The following is a 12,547-nucleotide window of genomic DNA, read 5'->3' as shown; positions in this document are numbered from 1 at the left end:
TCAGTAACCTTGCAAAGCAGATGGACTGACCAGATTCCATGTCTGTCATCCAATCCAATCTGAAACAACTGTCTCAGGTCTGAAAGATATCTGACCAATCAGGGTCATTTGAGGAGGACAAGGCAGTAGCTATTGATCAGAATTGGACCAAATTTCTTCACTGAATAAATAGCAGAGAACAGCACCCATAGCTTTTTGGGATGGACCTGACGTTTTCGCTCTTCTCTCAACCTGATTTGGCATGAGTTTGCAATAGTTACAGGCAAGGTTTAGCTGTACCGTAAGCTGGTGTATACAACGTCTGCCATCTGTGAAGCCATTAGCTCAGATGTAGCTATAGAAGAGCAGCATTTTTATCAGAACTGAGCCACACTTCTTTATTAAAACAAGAGCAGCGAGCTACGCTGAAGACTTGTCTTACTTTAGCATGAGTTTTGTCAACGGAGACAAATTAAGAAATTGCAAAAATTGGCAGAGTGGGTTACGAAAAAAGGAAAATGGCTGTTTAAAATGGCAACATTCGGTTAGAGGCAGAAATGTGCAAAAAAGTGTCAAAAATGGGTAAAGACTGGTGAATATGGGTTTATAAGGCAAAAATGGGCAACGGGTGCTAAAATTGGGTTAAAAGCCTGAATGTGCAAAAAAGTGGCAAAAAGTGGCAAAATTAGGTTGGAAGCACAAATGTGGAAAAAAGTAGCAAAAATGGGTAAATGAGGGGTGCAAAAAGTTGCAAAAAGAAAAAGGGTTAGTGGGGGAAGGGTTAAAGTTGGCAAAAATAGGTTACTGAGGCAAAAATGGGCTAAAGGTGACAGAAATGGTTTAAAAGCAGAGACATGCAAAAAAGTGGCAAAAATGGGTTAATGAGGCAACAATGGGCAAAAGTTGAAAATGGGGCAAAAAATGAGCAAAAGGAGGCAAAAATAGGCAAAAATAGGTTAATGGGGCAAAAATGGGTAAGAGGTAGCAGAATTGGGTTGGAAGCAAAAATGTGCAAAAAAGTGGCAAAAATTGGTTAAGGAAAAAATTGCAAAAAAGGATGAACTGGCAATTATTGGTTTAAAGGCAACAAAGGGCGAAAACGTTGCAAAAATGGGTCAGTTAGGCAAAAAAGAGCAAGAAGTGGCACATATAGGTTACTGGGGCAACAATGGGCAAAACATGCTAAAAAAAGGGTTAGTGAGTCAAAAGGTGGCAAAAACAGGTGACTGGGGAAAAAATGCACAATAAATTTCAAAAATAGGTTAATAAGGGAAAACATGTACAAAAAAAGTGGTGAAATGTGGTTAAGAGGCAGAACTTTTTTTAATGGCAAAATTGGTTAAGCGCCAAAAAAATGACAAAAATGGGTTAAAAGTGGTGAAAACAGGCAAAACGGTGGTGAAGATTAAAAGAAGCAAAAATAGGATGAAGTGGCAAAAATTAGTTACAAAAAGTAAAAAATAAAAAGTGGAAAAATTTATTAAAAGTGGTGGAAACTGAGGGAACAAGAGTGTGGAGAAAAGGTCAGAATAGGCAAAAATGGAATACAAAACTGAAAAAAGGGCAAAAATGGGTACAAAATGGTGTAAAGTAGTTAAGGAGTGGCTGAATTCATTAAAAATAGCGGCATAATATGGCAAAAAAGGGCAAAAATGGGTTTGTAGTGGAAAAAAAGTCTGTAAAATAGTTAAATGGAGGTTGAAAAGAGGCAAAAAGGAGTTGAAGATGGAAAAAAAATGAGTAAAACAATAAATTTCAACATCAGAACCCAATATTTTGATGTACTTTTCAGCTTTAAAATAAGGTACCTGTCAGCACCAATGTTGCTGATCCAGCACAAATACATTGACATCATTGATACATCATGACCATGGAGGGCCCATTCTCTAGGTTTTTTAGGGACCCAGCAAATTCTGTGGGTGGGCCAAATACAGGTCCCCTGAGAGTCAAGAGTCTTATGTGATACTTTGGTCAGAGCAAACTCGAGGACTACATGTTCTTATTCAACCTGTTTGTGGTTAGCACCTTTCATTCAGACGCATTGGTGACGCAGCAGTGCTACTTAGACATCAGCCGAATGTTTAAGAGCAAAGCTTCTAGCTGGAGTCCTTGTTGAGATCTGCTTCTTTAATTCAGTAAATCATGCTAGTGTGTGACAAAGGATCAAATTCATCTCTGAAGCTAACTTCAGAAGACGACCAATGAGCAAAATATCAAACTTTTCAGACTTTTTTGATTATTCACTGATTTTTCAAGTGTTTTTTTCATAATAATGCACAGCATTTATGTCATCTTTGGGTGCATGAGAGTAATTCATCAATAAATCTGCTTTTCGTCACCATCATAGGGTGGCAGCGCCATGTCACAACACTTATAAATACAAAAATGCTTTGCTAGCTCAGTTTTGTTATAATGAAGGTATGTGCTGAGAATAATTAATTTTCCATGGACAGATCTAGCTACTACAGCCTTGAATTTGTCTTGTTTTATCTCATATAGAGCTGTACACCGTGCTTACATGCACAGTTGGAAAAGGAGAGCCTTTTCAAATGATATTTCTACTGGCCCTTGGGCAAGGTCCTTAACCCCTGCAACACCTGTCTACCTGTCAGATGTACGTCACCTTGGATAAAAGGGTCCACTTAGTGACATTGTAACATTGTAACTACCGTGCACCTTACAACAAAGCTTTCTGATTGATGCAGTGTTAAAAATGGCACACATTTACTTTGGGCCTTAATCACAGTTTGTGTGTCAGTACTAATAGCCCTATGAACTAGTCAGAGCAGGACTGATTCATTACAACGTCCCAGCTGCAAGTAAATTTTTACACAAATAGCAGCTCATCTGGTAAAGAATGTGCCCTTTATAAATACACACAAATTTCTTATATTCCCAAATTTTACAAACTGCACCTTTAAAGTGGACATATTATGCAAAAGTCACTTTTTCAGGTCTTTCCCCTGAAGTGCGAGATAATCCATTTCCTCCTCCCCTCTCTTTCTCCACCTTTTGCAAAATGTGCGCTGAAACAAGCCGTTCTGATTTTCCCCTCATGACTTCATGTGGAGAGTAAGCACCGCCTCCAGGTTCAGTTGGCCCTCCCTGCTTGGAAGAAAGTTCCGCCCTTCTCTCCTGATCTTCCTCTCAGCTGCCAGCCGAGATGCTCGATAGCTCAGCAGGTTACCCTGCTGACTTTGATCTTGGAGATTCATGATTCAAATCCCAGTCAGGCCCTTAACTTTGGATAGAAGTGTCTGTAACATTGTAACATCAGGAGTGCCACATCCATTTCCTGAGAGGGGTGTGGTCAGGGCCAAAGTCCCACAGATCATTAACATTTAAAGCCACAGACACAGAAACAGCTCGTTCGGGGAAGGGCTGACACAGAGAGGGTTTCAGACATGCAAAAATCCAATAATAGAGTGTTTTTCAGCAACACACTTAACAGGCATGTTTTTGGGACCTCTGAGAACAATATAAACTTGTCTTAAAAGGGTAAAATATGTACCCTTTAAAGTGTCATGGGTGTGGTTAAAAATGTTTGGAAATTAATTAAGCTCCACATTTAAACTGTTCCATAGCTTCACTTCATGAACAGAAATACAAAAATGTTTTCTTTTTGCTTGCACTCAAAGGTACAAACTCTCTGTCTAAGCCCAAGGCCTGGATCAGGTCATGCGAGGATCTTCCCCCCAGAGATGGGGACTCAAGTCCACGACTTAGATTTGAGTCGCACTTAAGTTGCACACATCAGTGACTTTAGACTTGACTTGGACTCGTGACCAAAGACTTGAGACTTGACTTGGACTTGCAAAAAATAACTTGTGTGCATCTCTGCCTCCCCCTTGGGCCCTGGCTGGATCAGGTTTCAGGAGATCATCTGGTATAGTTTCATATATATTATTTTGCTGTTTTTTGAGTTTTGTCAACTTTTTATTTAAACTCTAGAACAACATCCCTCAGGGCAGACATGCTGCGCAAGTTATGCTCATGTTTGGAATTAAGAGGTCTTTTAAAAACTACAAATCTAGCAATCTACTTTCTAAACACTATAACTCTTTCTTTACATGTATGTTTTTGACAAAATGAAAGAGAAAAGCTTTTAAAAAGTGGTGCTGTGTGTCTGCTCCACTACACACAGTGAAATGGGTTTGAAAAGTTTGTATTGACAAAAAAAAAACATAACAAAAAAAGATAAAAAATGAAATACATTTAAAACGGCGTTGCTTTGAAAATATACCAACCAGTCTAACAATAACGAACAACCACAAAATCATCAAAATAATGTTGAAACTTTCTAACGGACTTCCTTTATTGACCAGTCATTTCCTGCATTTCAGCCAATCAGGATGATTTCTGCTTTGTAGGTCTTGAGGGTCTTTGACTACACTTTCATATAGGTGAGGAGATAACAGTTGTGCAAGACACGAGAGGGTTTTTTTGCACAATGATCAGAAAACTGGCAGCTTTGAGTCTTCTTTGTGCATTGCGTAAGTGCTTTTTTTTAAAATGTGTGCTTGATTGCAGTGAACTGAAGTGCTATTAAAAGACAGGATATCTTGAAGGCAGATACTTTATGCATCGACTTGTGCTGTATTCTGGTGTGTCTTTTATATTCAGATCTCATTCAAACTGCAAAACTTCCTGAAAAGATCTCTCTGACTGTGGTTGAAGTCGGTGGAAATGTCACTTTGAAATGTTCAAACTATGGGGGAGGCAGATTCTTCTACTGGTATAAGCAGCCGGTTGGATTCATGGTCCAAAAAGTTGTTTCAGGAAGTTCTACTCAAACCTCGCTGACTGCAGAGTTTAATAACCAACGTTTTGAAGTCATACAGGGGAAGGATCACTTTTTGCTCTCCATCAGAAATGCCAGCAAGGAGGATGAAGCAACATACTTCTGCCACACTGGAACTGCTTATACTCAAGATTTCATCAATGGCATCTTCTTGGCTGTTAAAGGTAAAATTAGCTAACTTTTATTCTAACAAATAAATTTTCTTATAGTTGCTTTGATGATTTTTAATTGGTTCACACAGATGTTACGAAGGAGAAGTCCGTCATCGTGGAACAAAGCCCAAGGAAAGCATCAATCCAGTCGGGACACTCTGTGGTTTTCAAATGTTCTCTTCCCTCCATGAACAAAGAAACCAGAAAGCAATGTCCAGGTGAACACAGTGTGTACTGGTTCAGAGCTGGAGCAGGAGAATCCCATCCAGCTGTTATTTACTCTCACAGTGACAGAGGTGATGAAGAAGAGAAGAGTTGTGTTTACAGTCTGTCCAAAACCATTCACAACTCGTCTGATGCTGGGACGTACTACTGCGCTATAGTCACATGTGGACAAGTCCTGTTTGGTGAAGGAACAACAGTGGAGACAAGTAAGCCTTTACATGTCCTTTAATATGACTGTATTATTAGTTAGAAGTATCTTTCATTTTTATTTCAATAGTTTAGTGAGTATGGTTTGTCTCTTGCTAGCCACTGCCATGGTGCCACCAAAAATCATTCACCCACTTGGATGTGTTATAAATCAATCACGGTCAAAATAATTCAGCTACAGTTACTCTTTAATGTCAAAGTGAAAAACAGATTTCTACAAAGTAATTTGAATTAAACAAAAACATTTCATGTTAAATAATTGAATGCATAAATATTCACCCCTTTCAGTGACTGACCTAATTCAACAGAAGTCCAGCTGAGTGGTGCTAGTCTCACGATTAGTGAAATTGGGATTACCTGTGTGCAGTGAATGTGTCTCAAGTGATTGTAGTATAAAAACACCTGTGTCTGGAAGGTCCAGTCATTGGTTAATCAGTATTCCTAGCTTCCATTAAACCATGGAGTTAAAAGAACACTCCAAGAAACTTAGAGAAAGGGTTACTGAAAAGTATGAGTCAGAGGACAGATACTAAAAAATTACTAAGGCACTGTACATCCCCAGTGTTCAATTAAACCCATCATCAAAAAATGAAAGGACTATGGCACATGTGTGAATTTGACCAGATCAGTCCATTCTCACAAATTGAGTGACTGTGCAAGAAGGGGACTAGAGTGAGAGAGTCAACCAAGACACCTATGACTATTCTGAGGGTGTAAAGCATAAAACATGCTGGTGCATCTCGTCACTTCATGTGCTTGAGTTGCTGTCCTTAAAACACACTGAGAGCAGCACATTAATGGTTTAACTCCCCACCAGTCACTGCATGGCCGAGTGCTTGATACTAGAGCTGAAAGTCCACTTGGAAATGCATCCCTGCCTTACTGGGCAAGTGAAAAAAGACAACTGGAGCAGTGGTATGTCTGGCAGACACCAAACACAGCACATCATCACAACAGCACAATACCCACTGTAATGCATGGTGGTGGCAGCATCATGCTGTGGGGATGATTCTCAGCAGTCTGCACTGGAAAGCTTAAACAGGTAGAAGATGAAATGAATGTGGCAAAATACAGGAAAACCTTCAGTCTATAATAGAATTACAGCTTGGGAGAAGATATATTTTCCAGCAAGAGAGTGATATAAAGCATACAGCTAAAGCTACACCGAAATGGATTAAAGACAACAAGGTGAATGTTCTGGAGTGGCCGGGTCAAAGCCCAGACCTCAATCCAATAGAGAATTTATGGCTGGACTTGAAAAGGGCTGTTCACGCACGATCCCTGTGCAACCTGACAGAGCTTGAGCTGTTTTGCAAAGAATGGAGTAAAATGGAGTCCAGATGTACAGGCCTGACTGAGACCTATCCACACAGATTCAGTGCTGTGATTGCAGTTTTTTGTTTTTGTATTTTTCAGAATCAGAGCTTTATCTCATCATTATTGTACTTGGAGTATTGTTGGCCTGCTGTCTGACTGTCAACCTCGTCCTTTTAATCCGTGCCAGTCACAACAGAGCCTGCGAACATTGCAAAGGTAGGTTCCTCAAATACACATGGATATTTAAATGAATGGGTCATGCTCCGAAGAGGTAGTACATTTAACAGGATAATACCTCGGATAATAGGTAAGCCTGAATCAGATTCCTGTGACTAAACAACACCCTTAAATATTCTCTGATGTGTTTCCTTAACTTGCATTTGTTAAAACACTTTTTTCTATTTTCTTGTCATTTTAAAGCAAGTACTAGAAGTAATTGATTTATTTCAGCCTTGAGAAACATAATTTGAGGCCCCTAATTAAATTATCAATCATTTTTGAGATCTGTACCAGAAAGGAAACCGTACTGTTTTATTTTTGAGATCAATCTTTTGGCAAAGTCTGCCAAAAGATAAAGAGTCATGGGGGACATTTGAAAACTGCACCTAAAAATTCTGCAATTTCTACTAGGCTGATCTGAACTCACAGATATCACAACAGTTTAAGCACATAACAGGTTGGATAAGTAAACTGAACCGAGGAACAGATAATAGGGTTGAGTTTAACAAAAGTGATGTTTTTACAACATTAGACCACAGTGTGTCCATACTCCCTGAAACTTTTTCTTTCATTAGCAGAAGCAAAAGGAGCTTCTCATCATCCTGGATGTGACACAACAATAGTGGAGCAACCTACTGACCTGGTAAATAACACTAATTTATCAAGTCATAACTTTACAATCATTACTCCAAATCCAAACTTGTCGGCTTGTTACTGACGGTTTCACATTGGCTCTCTGACCAGCATCTGTTTCAGATTATGGTGATACTGATCACAGAAATACCTCTGCCTTCACTCTAGAACAGTGATTCTTAACCATGGGGCCACAGCCCATGGTTGTGCTGTGAGCGCCTGCTAGTAGCCTGCCAAAAAAACAATCATTTTTTTCACCTGTGGGCCGTGAGGGCTGCGAGGAGTAAGTACAGGCCGCGAGACGCTCAGTTGTAATACACCTTCCCGCCTTGTGGGACTAATAAAGGAATATCTTATCTTATCTTAATGTGTCAGTCAGTTGACTAACAAGCTCAAACAAGCAGAAGAAGACAGCTGCGAGCAGAAGTTATGAATAAGTTTGTTAATAATGAATGAGTTGTTTATAATGATGCAATATGTAATATGTAATTTCACATATTCACTGATATGACACATAAGGCTGCAGAGACAGGCATCGTTCTCTGTTATTGTCTTAAATACTCATACATTAACAGGAGCACAGCAGCGCTCGTGTCTCTTTTCTTCTTCCTCTTCTGTCTGATCACCTGTAGGTACATTAGATGTAGTTATTGAACACAAATCAAATCAAGAGTATGATTAACAATTCAATGTTAAAATTTGAATGGGCCCTGGGTCCCTCTTTACTGGAAAGGTTGGGCCCCGAGGTCAAAAAGGTTAAGAACCCCTGCTCTAGAAGCCCTAGACTCAGGCGTCCACATGGAGACAAATTCAGGAACTATACGCAAAAGTTTTTTGTCGTATAAGTGTTTCATCCACATGGAAACAGCGTTTTGTGAGGCTACTGAGCTTATTATGGCTTTTACAGCAAAATCTAATGCTCCTTTACCACCACCGAGAAAGCAGACACCAGATGTTCTTAAATCCACCACGGAGAACATCCAGACGGGCAACTAGGAGTAAGTTTGTAGCAGTTTTCTGTAATCTTCTTCTCTCTTTTGGTGTATTTTCGTGGCAGTGTTACAGCACCACTTGAAGGCTTGCCATATATACTACAGCTTTTTCAGTCGTTTTCAGTGGTTCCATGCTTACAAGGACATTTCCTAAAACGATCCTGTATTTACAGAAAACTTTTTCAAAACGAAACGGAAATATATCGTTTTCATCTCCATGTGGACAAGGCGTCAATTTATCACTTGGCCCTCAGATTCACAACTGGTGATGGTTACTCAACTTCCAATTGGATTTTATCTGAAAAGGTGGGCAGGGCATCTCTAACTGTAAGATGTGACAGGCATTGGTTTGTATTCATTCTTAAAGACTTAACTGGCAAACATGCCATCAAACATCTTTGTTAAACCAGTCTCATAATCAATACTCAACATGAGCTGTTAACTTTCTGATACTTGAAGTTCTATGGGCAAACACTTCAAGGAAAAACTGCTTTATTTTGTCTGCTGCATTCACATGGAACACTTTACAGACATAATATATTTCATGAGAGGGGAAAAGGTCTCAGTTTGAACATCTGATTATTGTTTATGTTGTATCAGGAATACAATATGGGTTTATGATGTTTACATTCTGTTTTTATTTACACAGCACACAATCACACATTCTAAATAAAGAGTACAGAATGAATTTAGGTGGGAATGTAGTTTGTTTTTTCAAAAACTATTTCATAACTTTACTCTTGTTTTATACTTAAATTCTGCATGATATAACACATTTAAGAGAATGAGTGATGTACTGAGAATCAAAACTGCCTGAGGCTGAAGATAATCACTGCAGTGCTGATACTGAACTCATCAAAAGCTCAAGTGTGAAATAAACCACACTTCTATGACCAACAAGGAGAGGAAAGATTAGATCAAAGCTGCCATTTTTGGAGCTGGCAGTGCTCACTGTCATTACAAAACCATCATCATCCTGTTTTCAGAGATTAGGATCCAAAAAAATACCCTCAGTAGCTATTTTTGTTGCCTCTATCTCAGTTGGTGTAACACCTTAAAAGTTAGTAAAGCATTAAGCACCATCATAAGTTATAACTTATTTAAGTAGGACCTTGCACTTGACACATAACGGCTTCTTGTTTTTATGCACATTCATTTATATTTGTTTATAAGGGGTATTTTTTGTGAGTTATATTAATGAAGACAAAGGCTGTGCTCTGTAACAGTAAGAACTGTCAGTGGTAATGGGATGCCTCTAATCCAATCAGATTATTTCTTTCATTAAGACATACAGTGTTGTATTTTGTACGGCTTCTAGTTCTGTGAGGTTTTACGAGATTTTCAAACTCAAGGGCAATCTTGGTGATGATAAATATGAGCGCTGCCAGTAATTAAATGCAACTATGAGGACGCTGCCCCATGGCTGGAAATATATAAGGCTTAACAACATGTAAAATACAAACTAGTAAAAAAAAACTGTCATTTGCAGGATGGAGACACTGAGGCAGAAAACTACGCAGCACTAAATTTCTCTGCAAGAAAAGTCAAAAATGTGAAGAAAACCAGAGAATCATCACAAGAATGTGTGTACTCAGCCGTGAGGAGGGGCAAACAGCACCACCCATCCCAGTAACGGAGAACGGAAGCCTGAGAACGTCAAAATGGAGAGAGGCTTCAAGCATACACGTCAACATGTTCATGTCATGATGTTGGTGAGTGAGCAGCCACAAGCTGCAACTCAGGAGAAAGACTAAAGAAATGGAAACAGAGGATCTGCTGTTGTAATATAGTTTGGATTTCTTAATGAAATAATAAAATGAAGGCATGGTGCATACTGTCATGATCCAGGTTCTGATTTGTTAGATTATGAGTTTTTCTAGTGTATTTCCTGTGTTTAGTTTTGATCCCTCGTGTTTTCCTTGCTCTGTGATTTCCATGTTTTTAGTTTTACCTTGTATTTAGGTGTCCTAGTTTGTATATTTCTGGTGTTTAGTTCTTAGGTGTTTCTTGTAGTCCTTGTGTTTCTGTGTATTTTGTGCTTCATGTTTAGGTTATTCCCTGTGTTTTATGTTGAGTTACTCCTTGTATTTCCAGTTTATTCCTTGTTTCATGTTAAGTTTTTACTCCTTGTGTTTCATGTTCAGTTTTCCTCCCTGTGTTTTAGTTTCCCTCCTTGTGTTTGGTTCTTTGTTTCCTCCTGAGTTTCCTTTGTTCAGCTTCTAGTGTTTAGTTTTGTCATTCAGTCCTCGTGTGCTTCTTGTGTTAGGTTCCATGTTTCCTGTTTTATTTTGTAGTTGCCTTCCCTTGTGTGTGATTCCGGTTTTGCTTCCTGCCTGAGTTTCCCACCACTTTGATTATCTTCACCAGTTTCACCTGTGTCTTGTTATCCACACCTGTCTCCCATAGTGCAATCACTCCCAGTGTATTTAGTCTCTGTGTCTCCCTGTGTCTGGGTCGGTTCATCAGATGTCTTCTCTACCTGTTACTCCTCGTGTTTATCCTTGTGCTTTCCTCGTGCTCCTGTAGATTTTGTTTTGTTTCATAGACTTTGATTCCAGTGTTTTGGTTTGTAGTAAGTTCTTTTGTTTGTTAATTAAATCAGTTTTGTGTTATCTGCTTTTGGGTCCTCCATTTTGAGTTTTTCCCTGTGAACCTGACAGAATGAACTGACCAATCATGGAAATCACAGAACAAGGAAAACACGAGGGATCAAAACTAAACACAGGAAATACACTAGAAAAACTCATAACCTAACAAATCAGAACCTGGATCATGACACATACAGGGGTAAAGCTGGAGTGTCACTGATCTCTATGTGTCAACATCATTTACCTTTGTTGAATTACTATTGTATCTACAGTAAATTCTTAAAATATTTGAAAAGCAACCAAAACATTATTTTTTTGTTTCTATTCAGAATTGTCATAGATTTCAAATAAAACATTTAAAGCTTCATAGCTTAAAAGTTTTAATGTCTGCTGTGTATGTGTCACCTTATGTCACATTTGATGAGAAAATAAAAAACAAAAAAGAAAAAGGGACAGAAAAAAAAGTGGAAAGTATTTTAATACTTTCAAGAGGCAAAAAAAGAGTTAAAACTGAAAAAAATGGGTTAGTAAGGATAGGATTAAGTAAGGCAAAGATGGGGATGGGGGAGCGGCAAAATGGTTAAAAGCAGTTTTAAAGGGCCAATGATTGGTAAAAAATAAATAAATAAATAAACAATGGTGTACAGAGGCCATAATAGGCAAAACAATTAAAAAAGGGCAAAAATTGACAAAAAAGGGAGAAATTAGAAAAAAGTGGCAAAAGTGGCAGAAATGGATTCAAAGAAGCAAACTGAATAAAAGTGGCAAAAATTGATAAAGACAAAAAAGGTTAAAAAAAAGGGCAAAAGTGGCAGAAATGGGTGGAAAGCTGCAAAACAGTGGGAAAAAATGGGAAGTGGTAAAAAGGGTTAAAGAGTAGCAAAAATAGGTTAAAAGTAGTACAATTTGGCTAAAAGATGTCAAAATTGGTCAAATCTTGAAAAAATGTTGCAAAAATGGGTGAAGACTCCTCTCTGTCTGTTACTTTGTCATAAGTGCTGCTGCCTGTCTTGACCATGACACCTCAACAAGGTTTTTCCTGGTTAAATAAAGCTTTGATTTTGAAAAAAAAAAAAAAATGGCAGTTATCTCTTAGGAACTGGAGTCATTTTCTTCAGAGTTCCTCCATCATTAGGGACTCAAACATGTTTGGACAAACTAACAAAATTAAAAATCTAACCACATTTTTAAATATTTGGATGAGAATCCTTTAATGACTGTCTGAAAACTGGAGCCAAATCACTAAATTCTGCTTTTCCTCTCTAGAGATTCTTTGCCAGGCCTTTACTGCAGCTTCAGTTTCTGTTTGTTTGTTGGTCTTTCTGCCTTCATTAACTGTAAAGCTTCCTCTATTATCACATCAGAGTAGGTAAAATAAAGAAGTAAGGTAATCTATTTGCTTTGTTCTACAATATGCAAAGAAACTTGGCTGTC

At 38.4% G+C, this 12,547-nt stretch overlaps 1 protein-coding gene across 2 annotated transcripts; it reads left to right on the top strand.

Annotated features, from left to right (window-relative positions):
• Window positions 1-4,390: 4,390 nt before the first annotated feature.
• Window positions 4,391-10,651, top strand: LOC121516530. Of its 2 annotated transcripts, none has more exons than XM_041797868.1 (6): window positions 4,391-4,472; window positions 4,603-4,944; window positions 5,022-5,363; window positions 6,781-6,897; window positions 7,479-7,543; window positions 10,015-10,651. In XM_041797868.1, exons 1-6 carry the CDS (start codon window positions 4,430-4,432, stop codon window positions 10,156-10,158), a joined length of 1,053 nt encoding a protein of 350 aa, XP_041653802.1. In that variant the 5' UTR covers window positions 4,391-4,429; the 3' UTR covers window positions 10,159-10,651. The 2 variants fall into 2 exon arrangements, with proteins under 2 accessions (XP_041653802.1, XP_041653801.1); XM_041797867.1 differs by having other exon boundaries at window positions 7,476-7,543.
• The last annotated feature ends 1,896 nt before the right edge of the window (window positions 10,652-12,547 follow it).

This window comes from Cheilinus undulatus, linkage group 10 (assembly GCF_018320785.1).
Source record: "Cheilinus undulatus linkage group 10, ASM1832078v1, whole genome shotgun sequence".
Lineage (NCBI taxonomy): Eukaryota > Metazoa > Chordata > Actinopteri > Labriformes > Labridae > Cheilinus > Cheilinus undulatus.
This window is presented reverse-complemented; position numbering and strand designations above follow the sequence as displayed.